Raw genomic sequence first — 27,255 nt, 5'->3', positions numbered from 1 at the left:
TTTAAAACCTTTTTGAAAAAAGTCAGTTTGGACGAAAAGACAAGCATACTTTGTATTTTGGATACTGGTCCCAGGCATGGGATGCTGGTGTCCCCACAAGGCTTCTTAACTAGCTTAACTTGCAAGATTAATTTAATCAACCAGCTTCATCAGAAAAGCCTATAATCAATCAATCAATCAGTCTATCTATCTATCTGTCTGTCTGTCTGTCTATCTGGCCATCTTAAAAAAAAAACACACAAAAAAAAAAACTGTATCTACTCAGAAGACATTTTTATTCACATATATAAATGGCCTTAAGCTATGTTAGTATTACAGTACCTTTAATGGCACATGCATGTTAAGTGACGTGTAACAACATTAATTAATTAAAAGAGTCAAATTAATCCATCCACTGACCAATTTAAAGAGATGACTCTCTGAGGGCTCTCAATATCACTAAGTAATACCACAGATACAGCAACTCAACTCTTTAAACACTCCTCCAGTCAAACTCATTACAGCTGTATATATATGAAGGTTAGAGTGTGATCAGAGAATATCTAAATATCTGAGGGCCATGTGAAGTTATGTGGTAAAACTTATGTAATTGGGTCGTGGGGTCTGTGACTCTCAGTCATGCCAAGAGAATAAACACCCGTTTAAAGTTTAGAACGTTTTTAACAGCCGCAGATATTTTAAGAGGTGCAAAGAGCTAAAACTCCATATTCATTCACACGTTTGCTCACACACGTATTTACTTATTCTATCATCCACTAATTCACTAACTCATTTATTCATTCATCATTCATTCATTCATTTCCCCTTTTATTTAATCATTCACTCAATCATTCATACATTTAATAATTACAGTATGTGCATTTACTCACTCACTCAATCCTTTGCACATTTAGGGGCCATACAGACAGAACGGGTTCTTGTGCTAAAAAAAGCTCGACAGCGCAATGAATCAAACAGAACGCAAGTGTCCCAATTTAGTTCTTTTTAACATGATCCGTGTCTAAAAAATACGGCACTCCAATGTAAGACGCTAAAAAAAAAAAAGAAATGCCTAGATGCAGTGCAACAGTCAAAATGTGTTCAGTGTGAACAGCCCTTTACTTATTCATTGCTCACTTACGTACTAATTTACTTATATGTCGTCTAAGAAGCACAGTGTACCTGCGCGAAACGCCGTAAAAGCAGCTAGACACAGCACAACTGTCAAAGATGTTTGCATAGAAAACCAATTAAAAAATGGTCCAGACAAATGCTAAACATGTTTGGTGTAAACTACCCCTTATTTATTCATCAGTCGCTCATTTATTAATTCACTTACAATTCATTTTTCACTTACTTACAGAATTTTACTCGAAAAACAGCAAGATGCAGCACAGCGGCCAAAGATGTCCACGTAACGCATGTATACATAGAATAATTTTGTGCACGTTGTGAATGGCCCCTTAGTTATACATCACTTACTCATTTACTATATTACTTATTCATACATTAACCATTAATTAACTCATTTATTTACCCACTCACTGACTTTTTCTCTTCATGTTTGATGTGTTAACATGTTTAGAGTGATGAACACATCACAGATGCTCGGGATGTTGTTGCTATGAGGCATTCTGACACACAGGAAATAATCCCATTTCCTGTCTGACTGCAGGAGTGACTCATAGGCAGCTTCACTCTGGGACACGTCAAATTAGATGTAACATTTACAGTAAATAAAAGCTTTCCTTGTGTAAAACAACATATGGAGAGCAAGAACCAACACAAACAAGATGATCCATATATTAAATTACTGTAACACTTATACAAAAATATTGAAGGCCTTTAGAGTTGAAGACCAAATGAGTTCAATTTGACACACACTTGTGAATTTGACAAAAGGCATGAAACTTTTAAACTTGACCCATGATGAAAGAGAAGAATAAATATAGATACAACACTCCATCATTTTTATTTATGCACCCACTGCCAACATGATGTCGGTCTAAAATATCAAAAACCTTCCTAAAGCAAGAAATATTTTTTTTCTTCCAACAATGGCTGTGGTCTACATACCTCATTCCTTGTTGCTACTTGCTATTTAATAATTTTTTTTTTATTATTTATTTATTTTTATTCATATAATTGTTCTTACAACAGACTGGCAATAGATTGAAATGACAGTTTAAAATGTGTCTCAACATCTCTGCATTCTATTGCATTTCTTTCCACTCAATCTAGATGTTATTAAACGCAAGAATAAGTCCTGCATTTAGATGTTATTGAACGCAAGAATAAGTCCTGCATTGCCCCTTAGAAGACAGCTGTCTACCTTAAGTAGACAGTAAGACATCTCACTGGAATGAGAGCTAGTATGTCTAAAGTGAAAATTACAATAATTATAGTACTTACAAAAAAACACACTTTTACACTTCTACAATATGAACATAAAAAGGACCCAAACATTGTTAGTGGACTTTACAGAAGGAGAAGGTAATGTTTCCCTCTCTCACTCCACCTCATATCCCACACACCTCTCCTTCCTTTTTATCTCTAATGATTTGGCTAATTCTCTTGAAGGAGACTTTGGCTCACGTTGTGAGAGTAGACTGCCATTGCGAGATAAAAAATTGGCCTGCATGTTCTAACTGGCAAAGACAAGACCCTGCCGTGGTCACACATAAGCAGCCGGACACACACAAACACACACGCACACATACACACACACACACACACACACACACTGAATCAATGAAGCCTTGTGTTTGTAATTAAACATGACAGAAAAAAAAGCTTCATTTTAGGTTAAGGTGAGTAAATGTCATTGAAGATGAACTTTATTACACTAAGACATGTACACGAGAGGAGAGGGACACAAATACACACGTACACACACTATGTGTCAATTCTCAAGTCGCTTACAGGATCAAGCTATCACACCCTGTCAAATATACAAAATAATTAACAGCTTATTGGTGTGAAAAGAGAATATGTCCAATTGCTAATTGCATAACCAATGACTCGAGATCTTCATAACAGTGAACTAAATATGGAGACGAAGAGAAAATATTCTTAAAATCAGTTCAGATATACTGAGTCTCCAAGCAAAACAAGTATATACTTGCCCACCAGCCATGCCCAGTGAGACAAAATACTAGATCTAGCCTGTCTACATGAGGGTGCACAAACCCAACTGAGCACATTGAAGATCTATGCTGTAGTGTAATGCAATGCCTTTACATTAACAACATATCAAAACAAGTGGCATGTGCAAACAAATGGTGCTAATGTTTTGTTTTTTGTTTTCTCAGAACAAACTTTTCATGGCATTTTCTATGAATGTTTTTAACTAACTGGACTAAAGGTGATTTTAGAGGATGTATGAGGTTCCCCTAATTTTCAAGCAGGTGTCCTAGCAGAGTAACCACAGATGTAGTTCTACAGAATAACTATGAACATGTTCTTATATAATGTTGTTATATAACAACCACAGAAATGTCTTAATTAGAATTTTGAGTAATTGAATTTTGAGTATAACTGAATAACAAACTTTCTTTTCTTAAACGTTTTGCTTCAAAATTTTGCGTGTGGTGTTTTTGTTTCAAGTAAATGCCACTTGGTTTTGTTTTCTAATGCAATGACATTTGTGTACTGTTTTTTTTTTTTTTTTTTTTTTGTGGCTTAAGTGTCCAAATACTTTTTTGGGGATCACTGTAAGTTCAGGTCATGTCAAACTCAACATTAAATTGAAAAAAACACATAGGAAGTACTTTCATTTTTAACAACTGGGTGTATCTTCATCAAAAAAGTAATTCTGAAAAATTCAAGCTATTATATTTGTGTTTTTCATTGCCAATTTGCAAGCATATTAAAATGTTACCTTTAAAGTGTTGAAAAAAAAAAAACGTGATAAACCATGTGGAGGTTGTTTAAAATGACTGAGATAGATATATTCAGCAGATCTACTAAAGAGATGCAGGATTGAAGAAAGGCAATGCATACTTGCATACTAAAGTTAACAAAATCAATCTCTTATATACAATATATATATATATATATATATATATATATATATATATATATATATATATACATACACACACACACACACACACACACACACACACACACAGTATATATAATAGGGGTGAACAGCAGTATTTAACTAAATATATAGCAACAAATAAGAAGCCATGAAATGATGCAGAGGGAATTCTGTGTATAACTCATTTTTGAGAGTTTTTGTCATTGAAAATTGTTCATCCACATGAATCAACCAAGCAAACTGCTTCATATATATTTGGTGAACAGGTAATGACTTGTAATACTCCATTACAGTACAATACTTATAATAATTTGTATCTATTCAAATATCTATTCAAAAATGTGTGAAACCACAGGTTGCAAAATACATTATAATCTTTCACTATTAATAGCTAACTTGGCACAATGCATTATAGCACACAATACAAACTGTTATATATATATATATATATATATATATATATATATATATATATATATATATCAAGGAGTCATCAAAAAATCAAATGAAGCTGAGTGTAAAGTATATCTGTGTAAACGGATTTCATTTGATCGCTAAATGCACTTTCATCAAAATAAAGCTGCTTACTTTAGATCTCAGTATACTTCTCCACAACACTTAATTTTTCATAATGCCATCAACTGTCACTCATCACTTTCATCATGATCACAGCAGGACTGTATTTCATGGAGTGCAAATCTTTCCATTTGATTTGATTTCATTAAATTGCATAGGAAATCAGGGCAGTATTATATTTACAGATTAATCAAAAATATTAAATAAAGATCTCTTTGAAAACACTGTGACTAAATCAACACCCAGATCCCTGGATGGCTGTGAATAATGTTAAACCATAAATCTAATCTAAGGATTAATGAGTATGTAATTTTACAGATGTGTTAATCCTGATTCGGATGTGTTTTAAGATAGTGGAATAGATTTGACTCTGACAAAACCCAACTGGATTACAATCTTCTAACTCCTGTATTCCATTCAAACACAGAAAAAGCATTTCAGGGATTCACTCCCATATTTAAACGCACTCCCAAAACGTTGCAGTGTGTACGTGCCCATGTTGTAGTTACACTGAGATATGACACCAGGGACAAAAGGCTCATACATTTACTTTTAAACCATGCATAATCAACATCTGGCACACAAACACTAACAAATCAACAATGTAAACAGCAAGAACAGATACGCAGAGACTGTCAAAATACATATAAATGTTTGTGTACGTGGGCAGCATATCACGAATTATGAAGGATGTGATCAGCATATCTTACTTAGTATGGTCTTTGTCTAATAAACTTTCTCTCTGTCTCTCTCTCCCCAGATGTCATCGTCTGGTTTCCATCCTCTGGTCCAGATGGATCACCATCCTCTCTCACTCGACCAGAGACATCATGCCGAGAGATGAGTCACACACAAATACACACTCACACACACTAATCAAGAGCAAGAGAGTGCTGGAAACATTGAAAAAGTCAAATAAAGAGGCATTCTAGCCTCCATTTCCATTTCCACAAAAATGTGGATACACTTACTATGAAAGGTGTGCATGTGAGTTGTATGAGAGACTAAACCTCAAGGTGCAACATTCTTGCAACGTCTTGACATTCTGACATCATCTGTGTCTGATTGATCTACACTCATTAAGCACTTTATCAGGAAGACCTGTACACCTACTTATTCATGCCATTTTCTAATCAGCCAATCGTGTGGCAGCAGTGCAATGCATAAAATTGTGCAGATACAGGTCAGACACTTCAGTTAATGTTCACATCAACCACCAGAATCGAGTTAAAAAATTTGATCTCAGTGATTTCTACGGTGGCATGATTGTTGGTGCCAGATGGGCTGGTTTGAGTATTTCTGTAACTGTTGATCTCCTGGGATTTTCATGCACACCAGTCTCTAGAGTTTACTCAGAATGGTGCCAAAAACAAAAAACATCCAGTGAGCGGCAGTTCTGCAGCAGTAAATGCCTTGTTGATGAGAGAGCTCAACGGAGAATGGCCAGACTGGCTTAAGCTGACAGAAAGGCTATGGTAACTCAGATAACCCCTCTGTAAAATTGTATTGAGCAGAATAGCATCTCAGAATGCACAACACGTCAAACCTTTAGGCAGATGGGCCACAACAGCAGAAGACCATGTTAGGCACTTTATTAGCACCATAGTGTTCCTAATTAAGTGCTTTGTGAGTGTATACCACACTCAATAAAGATAAAAGTGAGCAATTGTTTCTATTACAATGCTTTCTACTATCCAAGTTTAAAGGTGCTATAAGCAATGTTAGAACTTCCTCCAGACTGCAGCTACTGAATTAAATACGCCAAAACCCCACCCCCAACAATACCGGTTTCCCAATGAGATCATTGTTTTCAGAGATAGAATAGGAGAACACCTATCACAAAACATTATTATTGATAACAGCATTTTCACTCATAGAATAACACAATTATCTGTCATTCACCGGTTAAAAAGGCAATTTCAGATGTCAGTAATTTCTTACTAATAGTTAAAATTCCAGTTTCCCATATCAGCAATGTACAGTACAACTTACTCGTAAAAAAAAAAAAAAAAAAATTTTTGATATCAGTAATTACATTATTATAGTGCAAATGTCCATTCCTGATATTAACTATTGAATTACTGCTAGTTAAAATGCTCAGTTTTGATATCTGGAATCTGGTTTTTAGTAGTGGAAATGCTAATTTCAAATATATTTAATGTTACTGTAACTAGTAAGAAAGTCTTTTAATGTACATTTAATTAATTTTCCATTTATCTGATATCTGAACTCTATTTGCAGATGTCTGAAATACAAAATCTAACATGCTGAAATAGAAGTACAGATGTCCATTTTTGTTATTTAATTCAATTGCCGATATCAGGAATGGATATCTGTACTAGTAACAATGTCATTATTGATGTGAAAAAAATGTTTTACTTGTCAGAAGAACATAGCTGATGTGTGAAATTAGAGTTTCAACTAGTAAGAAATTAATTATAGATATCTGTAATTGTGTTTTGAACAAGAGTGAATGACAGATCATTGTGACTTTCTAGTGAAAATGCAGTTACAGATATTACAGGTTTTTTTTGCAATTGGATACACACTGTGACTGAAACGATTCACCAATTCATCAATTTCTCTAGCTAATGTGCCAGAAACATATACCCGTTCTGCAAAACGGTTAACACTTTTTTCCTGCTTCCACACAATTTGCAGTTCTCATGCATTCTGCAAAACTCTTCACATAACTCTCAGCAGTCCAGCACAATTGTCATTATGAATACACCTGCTCCAAATCTAAAACCAAGGGAGTCAAACAAACAAAACACAATGAGATAATGCGGCGAACACAGCTCACCCGTGCGAACACGATCAACCAAAATTGAATACTTCACTGTCTCAAATATATAAAAGTCCAAAAATTGCTCATTGAAACATCAAAAACATGGAACAACGAAGAGCATGAGGAGGAAGAGGAAGACAAAGATGCAGAAATACATCAAATGAGATAAGAGCTACTGTGAAAGATAGTGTCATTAACCATGGAATGCTGCCACATCTGAATTGTTATACTTAAGCTAGAATAAAAAGGACATTTCAAACTGAGAACAGGTAATTTGTTGGATACAGGTATTTCTTTTTAAGATTAACATTTTATTGATTCAAAGAAGACAAAGAAAAACAAAACATATATACAACGAATCAACATTTAACTCCCACTACTACCCCACCCTGACCCCAAACGAACAACTTTGTGGTCTCACATAAATACACACACACACACACACACACACACATAAATAAATATATATATATATATATATATATATATATATATATATATATATATATATATATATACAGGTGCATCTCAATAAATTAGAATGTCGTGGAAAAGTTCATTTATTTCAGTAATTCAACTCAAATTGTGAAACTCATGTATTAAATAAATTCAGTGCACACAGACTGAAGTAGTTTAAGTCTTTGGTTCTTTTAATTGTGATGATTTTGGCTCACATTTAACAAAAACCCACCAATTCACTATCTCAAAAAATTAGAATACATCATAAGACCAATAAAAAAAACATTTTTAGTGAATTGTTGGCCTTCTGGAAAGTATGTTCATTTACTGTATATGTACTCAATACTTGGTAGGGGCTCCTTTTGCTTTAATTACTGCCTCAATTCGGCGTGGCATGGAGGTGATCAGTTTGTGGCACTGTTGAGGTGGTATGGAAGCCCAGGTTTCTTTGACACTGGCCTTCAGCTCATCTGCATTTTTTGGTCTCTTGTTTCTCATTTTCCTCTTGACAATACCCCATAGATTCTCTATGGGGTTCAGGTCTGGTGAGTTTGCTGGCCAGTCAAGCACACCAACACCATGGTCATTTAACCAACTTATGGTGCTTTTGGCAGTGTGGGCAGGTGCCAAATCCTGCTGGAAAATGAAATCAGCATCTTTAAAAAGCTGGTCAGCAGAAGGAAGCATGAAGTGCTCCAAAATTTCTTGGTAAACGGGTGCAGTGACTTTGGTTTTCAAAAAACACAATGGACCAATACCAGCAGATGACATTGCACCCCAAATCATCACAGACTGTGGAAACTTAACAAGCAACTTGGGCTATGAGCTTCTCCACCCTTCCTCCAGACTCTAGGACCTTGGTTTCCAAATGAAATACAAAACTTGCTCTCATCTGAAAAGAGGACTTTGGAACACTGGGCAACAGTCCAGTTCTTCTTCTCCTTAGCCCAGGTAAGACGCCTCTGACGTTGTCTGTGGTTCAGGAGTGGCTTAACAAGAGGAATACGACAACTGTAGCCAAATTCCTTGACATGTCTGTGTGTGGTGGCTCTTGATGCCTTGACCCCAGCCTCAGTCCATTCCTTGTGAAGTTCACCCAAATTCTTGAATCGATTTTGCTTGACAATCATAAGGTTGCGGTTCTCTCGGTTGGTTGTGCATCTTTTTCTTCCACACTTTTTCCTTCCACTCAACTTTCTGTTAACATGCTTGGATACAGCACTCTGTGAACAGCCAGCTTCTTTGGCAATGAATGTTTGTGGCTTACCCTCCTTGTGAAGGGTGTCAATGATTGTCTTCTGGACAACTGTCAGATCAGCAGTCTTCCCCATGATTGTGTAGCCTAGTGAACCAAACTGAGAGACCATTTTGAAGGCTCAGGAAACCTTTGCAGGTGTTTTGAGTTGATTAGCTGATTGGCATGTCACAATATTCTAATTTTTTGAGATAGTGAATTGGTGGGTTTTTGTTAAATGTGAGCCAAAATCATCACAATTAAAAGAACCAAAGACTTAAACTACTTCAGTCTGTGTGCACTGAATTTATTTAATACACGAGTTTCACAATTTGAGTTGAATTACTGAAATAAATGAACTTTTCCACGACATTCTAATTTATTGAGATGCACCTGTATATATATATATATATATATTTATTTATTTTCTTTTTTCTTTTTTTGCATATATATAATAATCATACAGCTCTAAAACTACGCCTCTCTCTCCAGAGCCCCTCTCCGAGAGTCCCCCCAAAACATCAAATAACTACCCTATTTCCCATTAAATGAATTCCAGATCCCTTACCTTCTACACGGCACCTCCTCGATGGCTGCCACCCTGCCCATCTCCTCTAACCACTCCCGAATTGAGGGCTCTCCAACTGACTTCCATCCCCTTAAAACAATCTGCCTGCCTATAATAGCACTGGTCAGGACCCAATTTTTTATGTATTTATCTCTTACATCAATGATCGCCCCTTTACCCAAAACACAGAGTCTGGGGCAAAACGAAATCTGAGTGCTCAACACGTCACATACAAAACTCTGAACCTTCAACCAAAATTCCTGGATCTGAGCACACCATCAAAAAACATGGGCCGTGTCTCCATCCTCCGATTGGCAACGCAAGCAGGTGGGTGTGTCTTTAAGACCAAGCCTATACAATCTAGAGGGGGTCCAATAGAATCTATGTAAAATCTTGAATTGCAGAAGTCAATGACCTTTTCCAAAAGCAGTAATCACCACTCCCAAAGTGTCTGCTGCTTTAGGGGGGTGTATGCTACTCCCAAAAATAGTACAGAGCAGGTGGCGCAACTGTAAATACCTAAAAAACTGAGATCTGGGAATCCCAAAATGTTGAACCAAATAATCAAAGGATCTCAACACTCCACTCTCATATAGGTCACTGAGCATAGAAAACCCCCTCACAATCCACTCTGACCAACAGAAGGGGGACTTATTTATACATAATTTTGGGTTCAGCCATAGGCTCGAGGCAGCATTTAAATAAATGTCAGAATTAAACACTCTGGACACTTTTGTCCATACCAAGTGCAAGTGCAAGATAACGGGGTGTAACTTAACTTCTCCGGTTAGTTCGACAGAGAGGCTTTGCAATGGCGAAATAAGGGAAAGAACTTCCTGTTCAATACAAAACCAGGGAGGGGCTCTCTCAGGTGGAAGCGACCAATGAGCCAAATGTCTGAGACTGAATGCATAATAATAAAACAAAATCTTCGGTAGGCCTAGACCACCTTTGTCAATCGGCCTATTTAATTTGTTGAAATGCAATCTGGGATGTTTACCATTCCAAATAAAGGTATTCGCTATGCTATCAAATTGCTTGAAATAAGAGAGGGGGACATCTACAGGGAGAGAATGTAGCAGGTAGTTGAATTTTAGAATACAATTCATTTTAATAACATTAACCTTCCCAATCATAGGTAAATGTAATGAAGCCCACCTACTCACATCACTCGAAAACTTTTTATTAAAGGGTCAAAATTAACTAATTAACACAAATTTGCTGGGAATAAAATACCCAAATAATTAATGCCCTGTTTGGGCCACTGAAGGTGCCCAGTTGAAAAGCCGTTACTGGGCAGTACGCTGTCAGAGCCAAAGCTTCGGATTTAGAGCATCTGACTCTGTATCCTGAGAACTTAGAGAAGGAATTAATAATCCTGTGGAGGCAAGGCATAGATCTAGTGGGGTCGGAGACGAATAACAAAATATCATCTGCATAAAGCAAAAGCTTATGCACCACACTTCCTGCCATCACCCCTGGAAAAGACAGAACAATAATGGGGAAAGAGGGCAACCCTGCCGGGTGCCCCTATCCAGAGTAAAATAATCTGAAATTAATCCATTTGTTTGTACCACCGCTACCTGGTGTCTATAAAGTAACTTAAGCCATTCCATAAAAGTATTTCTGAACCCATATATTTCTAAAACCTTAAAAAGATAATCCCATTCTACCATATCAAACGCCTTTTTGGCATCAAGTGAGATGGCAGCGACTGGAGTCTGATCATTTGCCACTGACCACATGAAATTGATGAAAAGCCTAATGTTATCAGAAGAGCTACGACCTCTAATGAACCCCACCTGATCTATATTTATAAGAGATGTCACAACTTTACTTAATCGGTTAGCCAAAATTTTTGACAATATTTTAACATCTAGCTGAATAAGGGAAATTGGACGGTAACTCTAACACTCTTTTTTAAGAATCAGACTGATCCGGGCTTGTGTCATGGTTGGCGGAAGCTTTCCATTCTTGAATGATTCCATATAAACTTCTAACAAAAGTGGAGCCGGTTCTGTAGCATAAGATCTAAAAAATTCAGTGGCAAAGCCATCTGGCCCCAGAGCCTTGCTTGTAGGTAAGGCCTTAATTATCTCATCAAGCTCCTCCAAGGTTATCTCAGAATCAAGAAAATTTTTGTTACTCAGTCGTCAGTTTAGGGAGGTCTAATGGTTCCACAAAGTTCCTAATATCTTCATCAGTAGACGAAAATGTGGAACCATAAAGATCAAGATAGAAGTATTTAAAAGCATTATTAATATCAATGACCGAGGTAAATATTTCACCACTATCAGTTTTCACTGAGGGAATGGTAGAAAAAGACTCTCTCTGCTATATATCTAGCCAAAAGCTTCCCTGCTTTATCACCCGACAGTATGACTGTCTTGCCCTGAACAGCCAAAACTCCACCTTCCTATAGTATCGTATATGTATTTCAATCAGGTCAATTCTCTGAGGCCATCAGATGACATTTGGCACTTCAGCATTTTTACTATTCCCTTCTAACTCAACGAGTTCTCGTGTTTTGGATTTTTTGATGAATGAGGCATAATGTATGATCCGGCCCCTAAGAACCACCTTAAGTGCCTCCCAAGCCATGCCCACAGAGGATACTGAGAACCAGTTGGTCTCCATATAAACATTGATTTCAGCCTTTAACATTTGTTGGAATTCAGGATTTTGCAAAAGGGATACATTAAAGTGGCAACTATATGATTTATTTTTCTCTGTATATGGCAACACCTCTAAACTCACCAGGGTGTGAAGATGTTTCCAATTGAGCAATCTTCAACAGATGAAATTATGGACTTAGATATATATAAAAAATCTATTCTAGAATAAATCTTATGGACTGATGAAAAAATGTATAGTTCCTACCAGATGGATTCAAAAGTCTCCAAATATCTGTAAGACCAAGATTTTTATACATCGTGTGAAGCGTCAATGTTGCTCTAGGGGGCTTAAACACTTTTGCTTCACTATGATCAAGGACTGAGTCCATCAAAAGATTAAAGTCTCCTCCCAATATTATATCATGAGGGGTGCCAGCGGCTTGCAACATCCCTTCAAGATCTATAAAAAAGCCCTGATCATCAGCGTTAGGTGCGTAAATATTAGCCAAAATCAACCTTTGCCCCTGAATTTCTGCTAAAACAATAATGACTCTTCCTAATTTATTATTCATCTGTTGAGACATTTGAATTGTAGATGTTTACTTATCAATGTAATGACTCCCCTGCTCTTACTTGAGCCAGCACTAGAAAATATTTCCACCCCATATCTTCCCAAATTTTTCAGATTCCTGCAGGGAAAGATGCATTTTTGAAGAAACACAATATCATATTTCTTACATTTAAGAAAATAAATAACCTTTCTTCTTTTTATGGGGTGCCCCAACCCATTCACATTCCACATGGAGACATACAATCCACTCATATTAACATTTTACATTTTGACATATTATAAAAAATAGGTTGTGTGTCAAAAACAAAATTATTAAGACCACATTCTAACATTAGAGCAACAAACAAACCCCGACCCCCCCCCCTCAAAAAAACAGAAAAAAGACAAATGTGCGCATTAACCCCGCGCACGACAGCGCCAACCGGCGTCGATCCCTCTAAACTCAAACAGGAGCCCCCACGACAACATTGCCATCGGATTGCTCAAGTCCGGTGCTCCGGTACAAATTTTGTGAGACAGAATTACACAACAGAAAATAATAAATAAAACAAACTCCAGCCAATAGGCGGCATAAACACAAAGACGTGTAGATTCATCCACATAACTGTTCCGAAGGTGTATTCCTCCACAAAACAAACTCCAGCCGCTAGGCGGAACCAGCACAAACAAAAAGGTGCTCAGTTCTCTGGACAGTCAAGTGAATGTTCAGTGAGTCAGGCTCACTTGGCTGTTACATGAGTGCAAAAAAACTGCCCTAATCACTCCAATGTTTTGCAAAAAATATTCCACAGAACAAACTCCAACCAATAGGAGGCGTAAGAACAAAGAACGTGCAGATTCATCCACAACTGTCCCGAAGGATTGTTACTCCACAAAACATTATCCAGCCGCTAGGCGGAACCAGCACAGAAAGAAACAAAGAAGGTGCTCAGTTCCTTGGACGAACAAGTAACTGTTCAGTGAGTCAGGTCCACTCAGCTGCATCGCACACTGACTTACTCACTCAATTGACTTTATGAAGGATAATGCTTGCTGTGGGCATGTGAATGTTTAATGGCCATCCTTAGCATCTATTCTCAATTTGGACGGAAACATCAGTGTGAAAGCGACCTTCTGTTGATGTAAGAGTTTCTTACATTCCTTGAATCGATCACGTTTCTCTCTTGTCGAATTCGCAAAGTCTGGGAACAAGAAAATGTTGTGGGTCTTCCAAAAAAGCCTTCCTTTACTCCTCGCCTCGCGTAACAGAAGATCTTTATCGGATGATCTAAAAAATTTGGCCAGAATTGATTGGGGCCTGTCTCCCTCAGCGGATCTCCGAGCCGGAACTCTGTGTGCTCACTCAATTTCCAGCTAATGGTCTGTTATGACGAGCAGACTCGGGAAGAGCTCCTCTAGGAATTTCACCATATCTCGGCCTTCTTCGTTCTCAGGAATTCCTACAATTCAGACGTTGTTTCACTGGCTACGATTCTCAAGGTCTTCCAATTTTTCCAAAACGCATTCCAAGTCCGCCTTGGTCACTAGCGGGTAAGCAGCTAATTCCCTCTCTGATGACTCTACCTAATCGTTCTGTTTCTCAACATCCCCCATTCTTGTAACCAACTCTGAGAATTCTCCATGGAAGTGATCGATCGACGTATTACAGCAAGATCCTCCAAGTCAGTTACGACCTTTGCCAGCATTGCCAACATACTCGACAGTTGACACTGAATCTCTCCCGCCGCACCGTCCAAACCGAGTCCCTGGTCTGCGGCCCTGTCTGGGGTATAAGCTTGAGCACGTAAGTGTCTTTTAACGTCTCCAGAGCCCAAGGATTTTGAATTATTTGACATATTGTCTTCATAGAACAGTTATGGATCAGGGTGTCTAGAATCTCACTGGTTTATGACATAAAAAGTATTAAAAACTAGCATAGAGCGCAGAGCTCACCATTCAAGAGAAAAAGGTCAGACGAATATAAACTAAAAAAGAAGGATTATGATTAGTCGAGGGCTAGGAGCCATGTCAATATCAACAGCGGTGGAGAGACCTCCGAGAGGTAAAAGGAATTTGTGTGCATGAATTTGTGGGGCGGAGCTTCCAAAGGAGCACTGAAGGGAGAGGTGTGTTTGTTTTGGCAGCTGAGTTTGATTATCAACAGTGTTTCTCAGGAATCGCTGAGTGCACCTTTAATAAGATTATCCATTCCGTTTATGAGAATATTTGCCAAAAATCAAGCCGTTCACAGCAATCTCCCATTCATTCCTATGGGGATTTCTGCAGAGCTTGTCAGAGCGAGCGACCATAACCAAGGGGGGCGGAGCTTAGCGAAGGGTCAATTATTGATATCAGGAATTACAAGACTCAAGACTACATAATGACTATGGAGCCATTGGCTCCTAAACTGAAACATATCAATTATCACAAGATTATATAACTCACAAGATGATACCTGACAAAACCGCATATGAATGCACACAAAGTGTTCCTAACCAATGGTGGCTAGATTTTAAATTGTAGTTGCAATTATTTATTTTTTGTAGCACTTTCGACCATTTTAGTCACAGTCTGAAGCCCTGAATTAGCATTTTCATTATCAGTAATTCCATTGCTGATATCAACAATTAGCATTTAAATTAGTAAAAAAATAAACTGTAGATATCTATAATGCATATCCTGCACATAAATGTCAAAAGGACGATGGAGCAGCTACACGTCATCTCGTTGTTGTCAATGTTGTCAAAAGCAACAGTAGCAAAATAGCATTTTCGCACAACTAACAAGCATAAAGGAGCATGTTATATATTTACTCCAATAAAGCATAAAATGATCATAATATGTTATCAGAGATTTAGGAAATATGCTAAGTTGAAATACTGGCTTCTACGAAAACAATGCTACAGCCAGTATATTCTACTTTGAAATGTCCGTTCCAGGCCGGAAATTCTGTTTGTGTTTTGGCCTGTGTGATCCTGCCCACTGCCCATTTCCCAATAGTATTTCGACAACCCGGGTTGCCAGATTTGAAATAAGTTAGCGGGAAAACACAGTGTGCTGCAGCCATGGAAGCCAGCAATACATCTAGCTAACATTGACAGAGTTATAAAAAATCCACATGAGCTGGTTTATAATTTGCAAACAATATAAACATTGCAACCATATACATTAGCTGATCAACTTACAGTGTAAGGCTCATCGCTTGCCATTGTCAGTTTGCTCATTCCTGTTGCGTGTCCTCAACTTGGCAACCTGCATGAGCTTCAAGTCTGGGGAGGAGGGGGTGGGGCAAACAACTCTTCTCCAATATTTTGAATTTGGACTGCAATACCAATTTTAAATGCTTGATGTCAATGCTACATATTGCTCCTACAATGCTGAATACTGTCTGCCCTACCTGCCCTGGACTGCCCTGTGAACACACAAAATGACTGAAAGGCAGAAAATGCCTCAAGTCTTCTGATTTGAGTGGTACTGTCTGTTTGGCTGAAAATGGTAGTAGGAAAGTGTGTTCGGGAAACCTGTTTGAGACAATAATTATTATTGCCGTTCCGCTTTATGATGCTAGTGGCACAAAAATAACACCCCTCAGCTTTAAATCATGAACCCAAACCCCCTGTCAACAAACACACGTGTCTCTGTCCCCATTTAATCTATTTAGGTTCTTCCTGGTTTGTCAAAACCCTGCTGTGTTCCTGCTAAAATTTTAATTTAACATGGACTGACGGGTCCCACACAAAATCTTCTAAACAAGCATTGCTTAAAGCTCATAAACTTCTCAAAAGTCAATAACAAAAGGATGTATGAAGTAAAAATAATGAATCAATTAAAAAGCTGCTTTTTTTCAAAATCCCTCCTGCTGTCAGCTCTGCACCCTTCGTCTCTTTGTTCTTCCCCTTCTTGTGTCCTTGTCACATTCATTCAACTCAAAAATATGTTTGCGGAAGATCAGATCCTTTAAAACTACTTTCAACATCTCTTTGCCTCTTCCTCTAAATTTTTTATTAGGAAAAATGACATTTCTCTAAATGGCTGATTCGACTGACAGTTGTGAACCTCATGTCCCCTAAAACACAGCCAAGATGACAAGAAAAAAGATTTTCACGTGGAATGCTTTTCTCTTCTTCGCCTTGTGTTCTGTAAGTTTTATGTTTATTTGAAATTAAATGCAGCAAGGTTTTCTGGACTGTACCTTTCTGTCAGTGTACTATAATAAAAGAACTGGATGTTTAAATAAAATGTAGGGGAAAAAATGTGGTTTTAATAAAACAAACTTCTACTTTCCTCCTGGTGGAATGAAAGTTAATGTCCTTTATAAAGAAAACTGTGTCGTGGCTTTCACACAATGCACACTAGTTTTTCTGGAGTGTGTTGACAGTACAAAGAAATGGGGTGGCTGAAAATGTGAAAGGTGAATCACTAGGTAAATGTGCTTAATTTAAAAGAACATCCACCTTTGTTAGTCAATATATTGTCCCAATAAACCAATCTGAATGGGAACAGCATAATACATTAAATATTATGAATTCATACCATAGCTTTAATCACAAAACATAAGAAGAATATAAATCTAATATAACATGCAATACCGGTATTGTTGTTGGTGCCCTAAAAAAATGGTGAGTCCAAAAAAAATCCAAAAAGAATGGACATAATATAGTGCCTGCATACCCTTTATGTACACCAGATGCGACATTCAACTGATCATTTTCTTACTGTAATAACCAGATGATTAATTATCCCACCACCTCATTCTCGATCATTCAAAGCAACACTTTAGCAGATTAAAAGCTAGTAACACTTTATAACAACTTAAGTCATTAACAAGCATTATCTAATGCTTAACGATCAGTAGTTAATTTAGATTGAAATATAAATATACGTATCATGAATCATGAAGTTTAATGACATTTCTGACTATCTGAATGCACTTTAACTAATGATCTGTTTAGCATTATTTAATTTAATGATGTTTGTTAATTTTGTTAGTGAACATTTTTTATAAAGCAATGTCTTAAAGCTTAAAGTTGAAGTGTGTAATGTTTTTTGATGTTTATATACTTTCTCCTATGCCATTTGTACATGCAGGGACAACTTTAAATAAGCCATTTGTACTGTAGGTTGATTTACAGATTTACACCTTTGCTCGTTTCAACACGTATTTTAGCATCTGGACAAGCCTGGCATAGCACCGTTGGCTCAACCAATGGTGTGAGTTTGGGGCGGGACTATCTGTTTTTTTTTTACCACCAATGGCAGACAGAGGGAGTGTTCAGTGAAATCAGTTTGAAAACAGTCATTATTTTTGCAATTCCATTTGGTGCCACTAGTAGTGCAGAAACTACACACTTCACCTTTAGATTAGCTGCTTTTCTAAATAAGATATAAAGTTAGCTATTAAAATCCACTTATATCGGGGGGGGTGGAATAAACTTACTTGCTATACTCAGGTAAATGGAAGGGCTGGTTTTGTTTTCTCCGTTGCGTTCATTTACAGCCTGTATGTAATATCGTCCTGCATCAGCTGCTGTCGTACCCAACACCACAAGCTGATTGTCCAACGTTATTGCTCTGAAATGAAAAGAGAAACATATATAACAGATGTAAACAAGAATGTCCGCACATGAGAACTTACTCAGGGTGATCTGTACAATGATTTTGGTCATTTGTAAAATTGCCGTGACTATTGACATTATAAAGGGAGGAGACAGACCACTTGTATATAAATTGAAGAAAGTTTTACTCTTACTATGAGTGTAGCTCATAGTAGCTTAGTAGCTTCACTTCTGTAGCTTAGCCTCACAGTTAAAAAAAAGTAAATCGCCTTTTTGTAGAGGAATCTTAATGTTCAATTAATGGAAGTCCTGCCTAACAAAGAGCCAAAGAAGGGAAGAGAGGAGAGTCTTTTGTGTTCCTCCGTGGTCTGTGTTAAATACCGCTCTTGTGAAAAACATCAATAGCGCTTTCACATTTTCACGTACATATGACACAATCACACCTTTAGATGATACAAGATTTCAAAAGCACTAAGAGCTCCACACTTTAGTCACCATGATAGAAGTGTCAGCGCCACAACTTGACATGCCACACCCACAGAACCTGTACAAAGCCAGAACAATATTACATTCCTTCCCAAGAGAAACAGGCCGTTACTGAAAAAGCCATTTCCAAAAACACTATTACAGGGCAAAAAAAAAAAAAAAAAAATCCCACTCGGCACCCCCCTAGATCTGGCCCTGCTCATGCCATCCAAGATGTGTATGATTTTCTTTCTTCTGCAGAACACAAATGAAGATTTTTAGAAAAATATCTCAGCTCTGTAGGTCCATACAATGCAAGTAATAGTGACCAGAACTCAGAAGGTCCAAAAAGGATATGCTCCGTAAAGGCAGAATAAAAGTAATCATTACGACTCAATAGTTAAATCCATGTCTTCAGAAGCAATGTTTTAGGTGTGGGTAAAAAACAGATCAATATTTAAGTCCTTTTTTTACTGTCTAATCTACACTTTTACTTTCACTTCCTCATTCTGGTGTAGAAGTGACTTTCACATTCAGCCACCTACTGGTCAGGGCTAGTAAAAGGTGGAGATTTATAGTAAAAAAGGACTTAAATATTGATCTGTTTCTGGTCAACACCTATCATATCACTTCTGAAGAGATCAATTTAAGCACTGGAGTCGTTTGGATTACTTTTATGCTGCCATTATGTCCTGTTTGGACACTCTTGAGTTCTCATCACCATTCACTTGCATTGTGAGGACCAACAGAGCTGAGACATTCTTGTACAAATCTTCATTTATGTTCTGTAGAAGAAAGAAAGTCATGTACATTTGGGATGGCATGATGGTGAGTAAATGATTAAGAATTTTCACTTTTTGGGTGAACTATCCTTTTAACTACAGTGGATTCTCCTTCCTGTACAACTTTAGTGAAGTTACAATTTCCATTGCTTAAGCATAAAAATTTGGTAAAAACTCCCAGTGGAATGATCCCTTTGGGATTACACACTGTAGTGCTGAATAACTCATTCTGCACTGGTGCAACAACTCAGTCCCATATTTAAATTAATTATAAGGATAAAAATACTGTTATAGCATAGTCCAAAAATAGAATAATACAATTAAATTTTTTCTAATTATATTTATTTATCACACATTATACATTTGCACATATACAGTGAAATTCTTTTTTTCACATATCCCAGCTAAGCTGGGGTCAGAGTGCAGGGTCAGCCATGATACAGCACCCCTGGAGCGGATAGGGTCAAGGGCCTTGCTCAAGGGCCCAACAGTGGCATCTTGGCAGTGCTGGGGCTTGAACCCCCAACCTTCTGATCAGTAACCCAGAGCCTTAACCGCTGAGCCACCACTGTCCCTAAAAGAAGTGCGAAAACATCAGTGTGACATTATTAGTTTATGTAAGGGAAAAGTTATCCACGGCTACCTGCCAAATCCTGATCCAATAGCAGAACTCTGAAACAGTGGCCAAAATCTACAGTAATCTTCAAACAGAGGAGCTGTGTAATGTCAATAAAGTCAAGTCATGAGTGACTGTGCTCATTTAAATATACAGAGCTCTTTGTTAAGATTTTCAAATCTGTGGATTTGCTTTCATTACTAGACACTTTCACACAGTTTTTCATGCTCGCACACACACACACACACATACACACACACACACACACACACGTGCGCACACACACACACTCAAGGTGAAAGAATGGGGTGGGGCCTGAATATTTGTCCCAAACCAAAAAAGAGATCCCCTGTTTTAGGGCAACAAAAGCAAGCCAGAAACAAGCAAGCAAGCAGTAAGACAAGAGAGATAAAAGACAAAGCTCCTTAGCGAGATATTTAATGGGCATTGGATGTTGTTCATATGGAGTTCAAGGTCAAATAAGTCAGAGACAGAAAGAGAGGGTTTGAAAGTGCGAGAGCGTAGACGTGGAGACCACATGAAAACGTCAAGAATAAGCGTTTTAATCTATCTCCTGCAAGGGAAAAAAATCCCTTTGAACTCTGAGTCTTTAATTCAAGCCTCTCCATCCAGGAGAAAAAAAGAGGGAAGGGAAAGGAAAATAAAAAAAGAGAAGTCTAGCACATGGGCTCAGTCCAAAATAAATCCACAGTGGGAAAAAAATCACAGCATGGGATGTTTTCACACTTTCAGCTACAATTTAAAAAAAAAAAAAAGAGGTATTTCAGGTATGTATTTAACACATTCAGGCTAGATTTAAGAACGTTCACCTTAAGAAAGGTGAAGTGTGTAATTTTTTCGATGTTTAAACACTCTCCTGTCCCAGTTTAATGTGAAGAGACAACTATAAATAAGCTATTTGGAAGCTTTCTCTGAAGAGTGTGAAAACTGTGGCACTTTCATAAAATTGCTCAAAGCAGAAGGAGTGTTTGGGGGACCTGTTTGGAAATGATCACTAGTTTTGCTTGCAAGACAAGCATCACTACTATTGTTCATACTTTGGCATACTAAGGGGTTTGAACAAACCCTAACCCTAAGTTCTAAACTTGCTAGTCTTGCAACATTTGTGCCACGGACTTGAATGATTCCTCAAATCGAGCGGTTTGTTGAGGAAATGTGTGCTAGTATTTTTTTTTTATAAGCAATAAGAAATTTTTCACCTGCAGACAACAAAAGAAACAAAAAAGATTTGGTTTCTGCCTGTGCTCTTTTGATGAAAGTCAGTAAGTAACCGCCCAGAACATTCTAGAAACTACCTACCAATGCCACAGCAACCACCCATAACACCTTAGCAACCACCTAGAAATTCCCTAGCAACCGTTCAAGACACCCTACAGTAGCACTGCACAGGCAAGCATCACTCATATTTTTGTCAGAAAATGTAAAAATCGTGTTATTTTTGAAATTCCAATTGGTGCCGTTTGTAGTGCAGAACACAACCAATATCTCTGGCAGTAAATGTGTTAAAACTTACAAAGATGGAAACCTGCATCCTAATATCTAACTCCTAACTATCTCCTTAGTGAAATTATTAGCAGGTGGCGACAACATGGGAAAAATTTGGAAAAAGAGACAATATGAGAGAGGCAGACAGTATATAAGCTGAATTGCTAGGAAACTGTACTTATGTGGAATTTGATTTGCCAAATCACTCCGAAGATCACGATAAATATACAATACACAAAGCATGCAAGATGTATCAAAGCAAAGAAAGAAATGCAATAGTAATGTTCACCATTCTTTAGCACAGTGCAACTATATAGATATCATATTTATATAACTATTATATTTATATACTGTATTTATATAACTATTTATAATATGTGTAATATGTAATATGTACCACATTGTTATGAAGCAATGAAGAATATAGGCCTAATGATTGATCTGTAGAATTGGACCAATAAAACCAGTTCAATTCTATTGTCAAATACGTAAAATACATTCACTCTTGACCCATCTTTACGACAGTATCAGTGTTTGCTTTCCTCTTAAGGGCACACTTAAGCACTTAAGTGTTGACAGCTGAGCCACTGATGTTCAGGGTGCTGGGGGTTTGTGTGTCCTTCCTTTACTTCACAACCATTACTTCAGGCTTCTGTGCAGTCAGCTTCAGGTTGTTGTGTCAGTACTGGGACACCAGCTGTTCACCATCCTGTCCTGAAGCAGATCTGTTGACGTTGCTTATGAGGACACAGTCTTATATATAAAATTTCCAATTAGAACCACAAAGGGTTTAACAGACCGATGGCATAGTTCAAAAAATTTTTTAATTTTTTTTCCTACTTCTTTAAAAAAAAAAACATTTGTGGTTGGAGTCATGGCCTAACATTTATTGTGGGTAATCTGAGAAGGGATTTGCGGTCGAAAGATATATTGAATACTCATGGCATATTCGCAGTTGTTTGGTTGGCAATATACAATTGAGCAACACTGCAATAATGCACTTTTTATTTGACCACTAGTCATTAGACTAGTCTTGTCTTTTGTCCTGGTCTTTGACTTGCGACTTTGAGATCATTAAGACAGCATCTTTGTTTAAACTTCAGGTGTAAAAATGGCATAAGTGTTGGCAAGTCTGATTAATTTTCATGACTCAACTATTCGTTTGCATCATTACTAAAAAATGTTCATTAAAGTCTCCACATGCCATTTTGCATACAATGTTTTAGCAATGTATGTATATATTATAATGTTTATGCAGGTAAATACTGTTGTTTATGACTTTGCATTGTTATATTTGTTCATTTAATAATTAATTAATACAAATAATACCTTACTTTTATACAGGGATGGATTATGGTCCTGCGAGGCCGCAGGGCACAAGCTTCCTGGAGGCCCCCCTCCCTACTCCCTCCACTGACTCGACATAAGCACCATGTATGGGATGGAATTTTAAGCAAATCTAGAAATTCCATGAACGCTGCATTTTTGTGTTGAATTTACTGGTGTTATTGCATTATGTGACACTCCAACTGTCTCACTGACTTGCACCGCAGACCGCACTCAAAGCAGCTCCTGAAGAGCGTGTGAAGATTAACTGCTTCTGAAGTGCTCCAAAATGCATGCCGACTGCGGAGGTTCGCACCAAACTCACACGAAAATATAAGTAAGTATTTTGATAGTTAATGCAAAGCGCTCCAGTTATTCTTCAATTTAATAATCGTGAAATGGCAAATGTTCTTGGTCATTGGGAGTCCATACACACAGTGTACTGTAAATGACACACAGTGACACAGAGGACACATCCTTAGCTGCATAGAAAGCTATAGGATGCACCCTTGCTCCCTATTTAGTGAATGACTTAACCTCCAGTGTGCTGTCTGTGTGCACTGGTCTCAGAACAGTTCAAAATGCACCTTATTTTCATCCTAACTCCATATAAAGCCTCTGAAAGCAAAAATTTTCAGTTTTTGGATGAATACATTTATTCTCAATGTGAAAATGCATAGTAAATATATAGGAATGCATTTACTAATGTTAATGAATAGAACCGTATTGTACAATAACAAAATAAATAAATAAACAAATAAATAAAAAAATATAACAAAATTTAAATTTAAATTAAATGACCCACAGATATGTTATAGTTGAAAAGTATTCAAAATATCACATATTTTTTCAACTTTTGAGGGAATAGGATCCCATTTTCCACATATGTGGACTTCATATTTATCAGTGCGCTGACACATGAAAAATGAATGGATTTTTTTTAAAGCGGCATACCAAACGAAACTAGAGACGCTATTTTTTACAACCAAACAGGTTTCAATTAAAAAACGTAGAGGTTTCTTACCAGAGGCACTTCTGCTGGCGCTGCACCCGTAGGAATGTTATACGGAAATCAACATCACGCTGTTGTGTCATGTGGCGTGGTGTGCCAGAAATTTAACCCTTAAATTACAGTATAGAGTCTTGTGAACAGTATTCAGCCAGTTTTAATTCATTTAAATTATGTGCTGCATATAGCAAAGCCAAAATACAATGTCCACACATGTGGACGCAGGGTCACATTAGGTTAAAATCAATTTTGCATTTAAAGTACATTGTTTCTGAGTGTTGTGCCACCGCAAGCCTCTCATCCTGAGGCCCCGTGAGGCCCCAGGTAGTCAGAGGTCCCGGGGTTCTGGCCCCATTGGCCCACTTCATAATCTATCCTAAATAGCGAATTTCAAGGCACGCAAAGCGCTTTACATAGTAGTGGGCGAATCTTCTCAACCACCACCAGTGTGCTGCATCCACCTGGATGATGTGACGGCAACCATAGTGCATCAGAACTCTCACCAAACACCACCTATTAGTGGAGAGGAGAGTGTAGTGATGTTGCCAATTCATATATATATATATAGGGTATTATTAGGAAGCCATGATGGATAGAGGCCAATGGAGGAATTTGGCCAGGACACAGGTGGTTACATCCCTACTCTTTTCGAGAAATAGATTATTTTCAACCACCACCAGTGTGCAGCATCCACCTGGATGATGCGACGGCAACCATAGTGAGCCAGAACGCCCACCACACCACCTATTAGTGGAGAGGAGAGTGTACTAATGTTGTCAATTCATATGTATAAGGTATTATTAGGAAGCCATGATGGATAGAGACCAATGGAGGAATTTGGCCAGGACACCAGTGGTTACACCCCTACTCTTTTCTGATATTTTTTATTGACCACAAGGAGTCAGGACCTCAGTTAAATGTCTCATCTAAAAGACGGTGCCTTTTTACGATACAGCATCCCTGTTGCTATACTGGGGCATTTGGACCCACACAGATTGCAGGGTGAGCACCCCCTGCAGGCCTCACTACTAATTTTTCCAGCAGGAACCATAGTTTTCCTCAGGAGGTTTCCCATCAAGGTACTGAGCAGGCTACACCTCGCTTAGCTTCAGTGGCCAACCAGGCGAGAGCTGCAGGGTAATTTGCTTATAAGTATTATATAATATTATCATATTAATTGGCATATAAATAAAAATGGTTAAACATAATTCTTCCTTGTGGTCATTTAGTGAACAGTGTAGACAACATGCCTTGATGACAGTGTGCACAAAAAAAAAAAAAAAAAAAAAAAAAAAAAATACATTTTCATGCCATTTCAGAGCAAATACATAAATATTGAGATTATCCAATATAATCAAAAGGTTGAAAAATATCAAGATTTCTCCAGCCCTAGTCAAAACCCATCCCTAAACCCAGCTCTAACCATTAACCACCCCTAAAATCAAAGGAAACCCTTACCCATGTATGTACTGGTAGAACCCAAAAATCAATGCGTTGATCAAGAACCTGCAATGAAGGTAATGTCAATATCATCTGCAAACTTGAGAAGGGTTGTGTATTAGGCTGCAAGGGGGTGCTAGGGGGTACCTCCAGAAAATTTCAGAGGAAAAAAGTATTAAAAAATTATTTTAAAAAAGAAACAAAAAGCTGACATTTACCAAATTTGACTTCAGTTTGTCCTTGTGTTGCAACTTTTTAGAGTTTCTCCTCACCACTGTTGCCTTAAGATAGCTCACTGGGGGTTGCAAGGCACTAACTACTACTCTGTTAAGCTGCTTTGTAACAATATTATAAAAAATAAAAATAAAAATAATAAATTTGAGTTGAATTGAAATAAAAATGCTTCTATTCAGGTTTCCTTAATTTAACTTAATATGAAATAAGTATTTTCATATCAAATTAATATTTTCATATTTCATTTGGCTTCAGAAAAACAACAAAGACAATTATAAAATTTTCTAAACATTTCTTTTAATATCACACTACTTTTCTCACACATAAATGGGTCTATATACATGACAATATATAGCTGCCTTTTTATTTTATGCAGGGGGTCCCTTCTCATATTTGGGGGTTCTAGGCGTCAAAAAGTTTGAAAATCCCTTGTGGAGTGAATGCCACAGAGAAAGAAAGAAAGTGGGTACAGCAAGTCACCCAGATGTGGGTCAGTACATCAAAAAAGTTTAAGAAAGTTTGATGTAATTGTGAGGTTGTATGTGTGGATGGAAAGCCAGATGACACTGTGGTCCAATCGGTGATGTTCTGCTGTGTTAGGATCCTAAAGAGCCAATTTAATTATCACAATCAGAGCAGCAGGAGGAAACAGCAGCCAAAAACTGTTAAAACGTGGGAAGGATGGCAAAAAAGCGATAGATGAAGGGAAGTGGAGTGCCTGTCTGGATATCTAAAGTTCAAAGAGTAATCAAGAGGAAATAGTAAGGATGGAGATGCAGAAATTTCATGCAGATAAGAGCAACATGAACAGACTGATTTCAGCACTCTTTCTGAAATCACACACTTCAATTTAAATTCCAAACACATATCAACCCACCAAACCACACATGCATAAACATCTTTGAAATTTTAAATCTAATTTAACTAACCAATTCAAACCACTTTAGTCTGGACATTCTCTTTAGTTGTGGAAGTCTCCTAACTTCATTGCAAAAAAAAAAAAAATCATTTTCTTAATCAGTATCACTGGCTTGTTTTCCAGTTAAAAAACACCTTTAAGATAAATTTACTTGAGAAACAAAATTGTTCAAGATAATAATTTGTTTTCATAGAATATAATGTTATGTTTATTCTTAACAAGTCAGTTTTTTTTCTTCTTGTTTTAATCATAAACCTCACTTAAATTTCTTAGATTGAAATTAAATTAACTGAAATATTATTATTTTTATTTTTTTATTTTTTTTTTACTTAGGTTTGACCAGGGCACCGAAACTTATTGTATAATTCGCAATCTGCTCACAACCTGTGTGCATGTGGATGGGTGGGTGGGTGTACTTCTATGCACATATATACGTGCATTTGTCTCTCCCCTCTAGATATCCTTTCTCTGATAGAGTAACGCATTTCACGTACGAGTGGCCTTTGAAATGAATACCAACTTACAGGTGCCATGACAACCATTTGACTGACAGCAGCGAGGTGAGCTATCCTCAGATGCTGTCTTGACA

At 37.4% G+C, this 27,255-nt stretch overlaps 1 protein-coding gene across 1 annotated transcript in view; it reads right to left on the bottom strand.

Annotated features, from left to right (window-relative positions):
- Positions 1-27,255, bottom strand: part of LOC127445557 (protein sidekick-1-like) — a 317,499-nt gene that overhangs the window by 149,896 nt on the left and 140,348 nt on the right. The window contains exon 7 of the mRNA XM_051705711.1: positions 18,252-18,385. Coding sequence (XP_051561671.1) covers positions 18,252-18,385 — 134 coding nt within the window. The remainder of the gene's footprint in view (positions 1-18,251; positions 18,386-27,255) is intronic.

The sequence above is a fragment of the Myxocyprinus asiaticus genome, chromosome 8, assembly GCF_019703515.2.
Source record: "Myxocyprinus asiaticus isolate MX2 ecotype Aquarium Trade chromosome 8, UBuf_Myxa_2, whole genome shotgun sequence".
Taxonomy (NCBI): domain Eukaryota; kingdom Metazoa; phylum Chordata; class Actinopteri; order Cypriniformes; family Catostomidae; genus Myxocyprinus; species Myxocyprinus asiaticus.
This window is presented reverse-complemented; position numbering and strand designations above follow the sequence as displayed.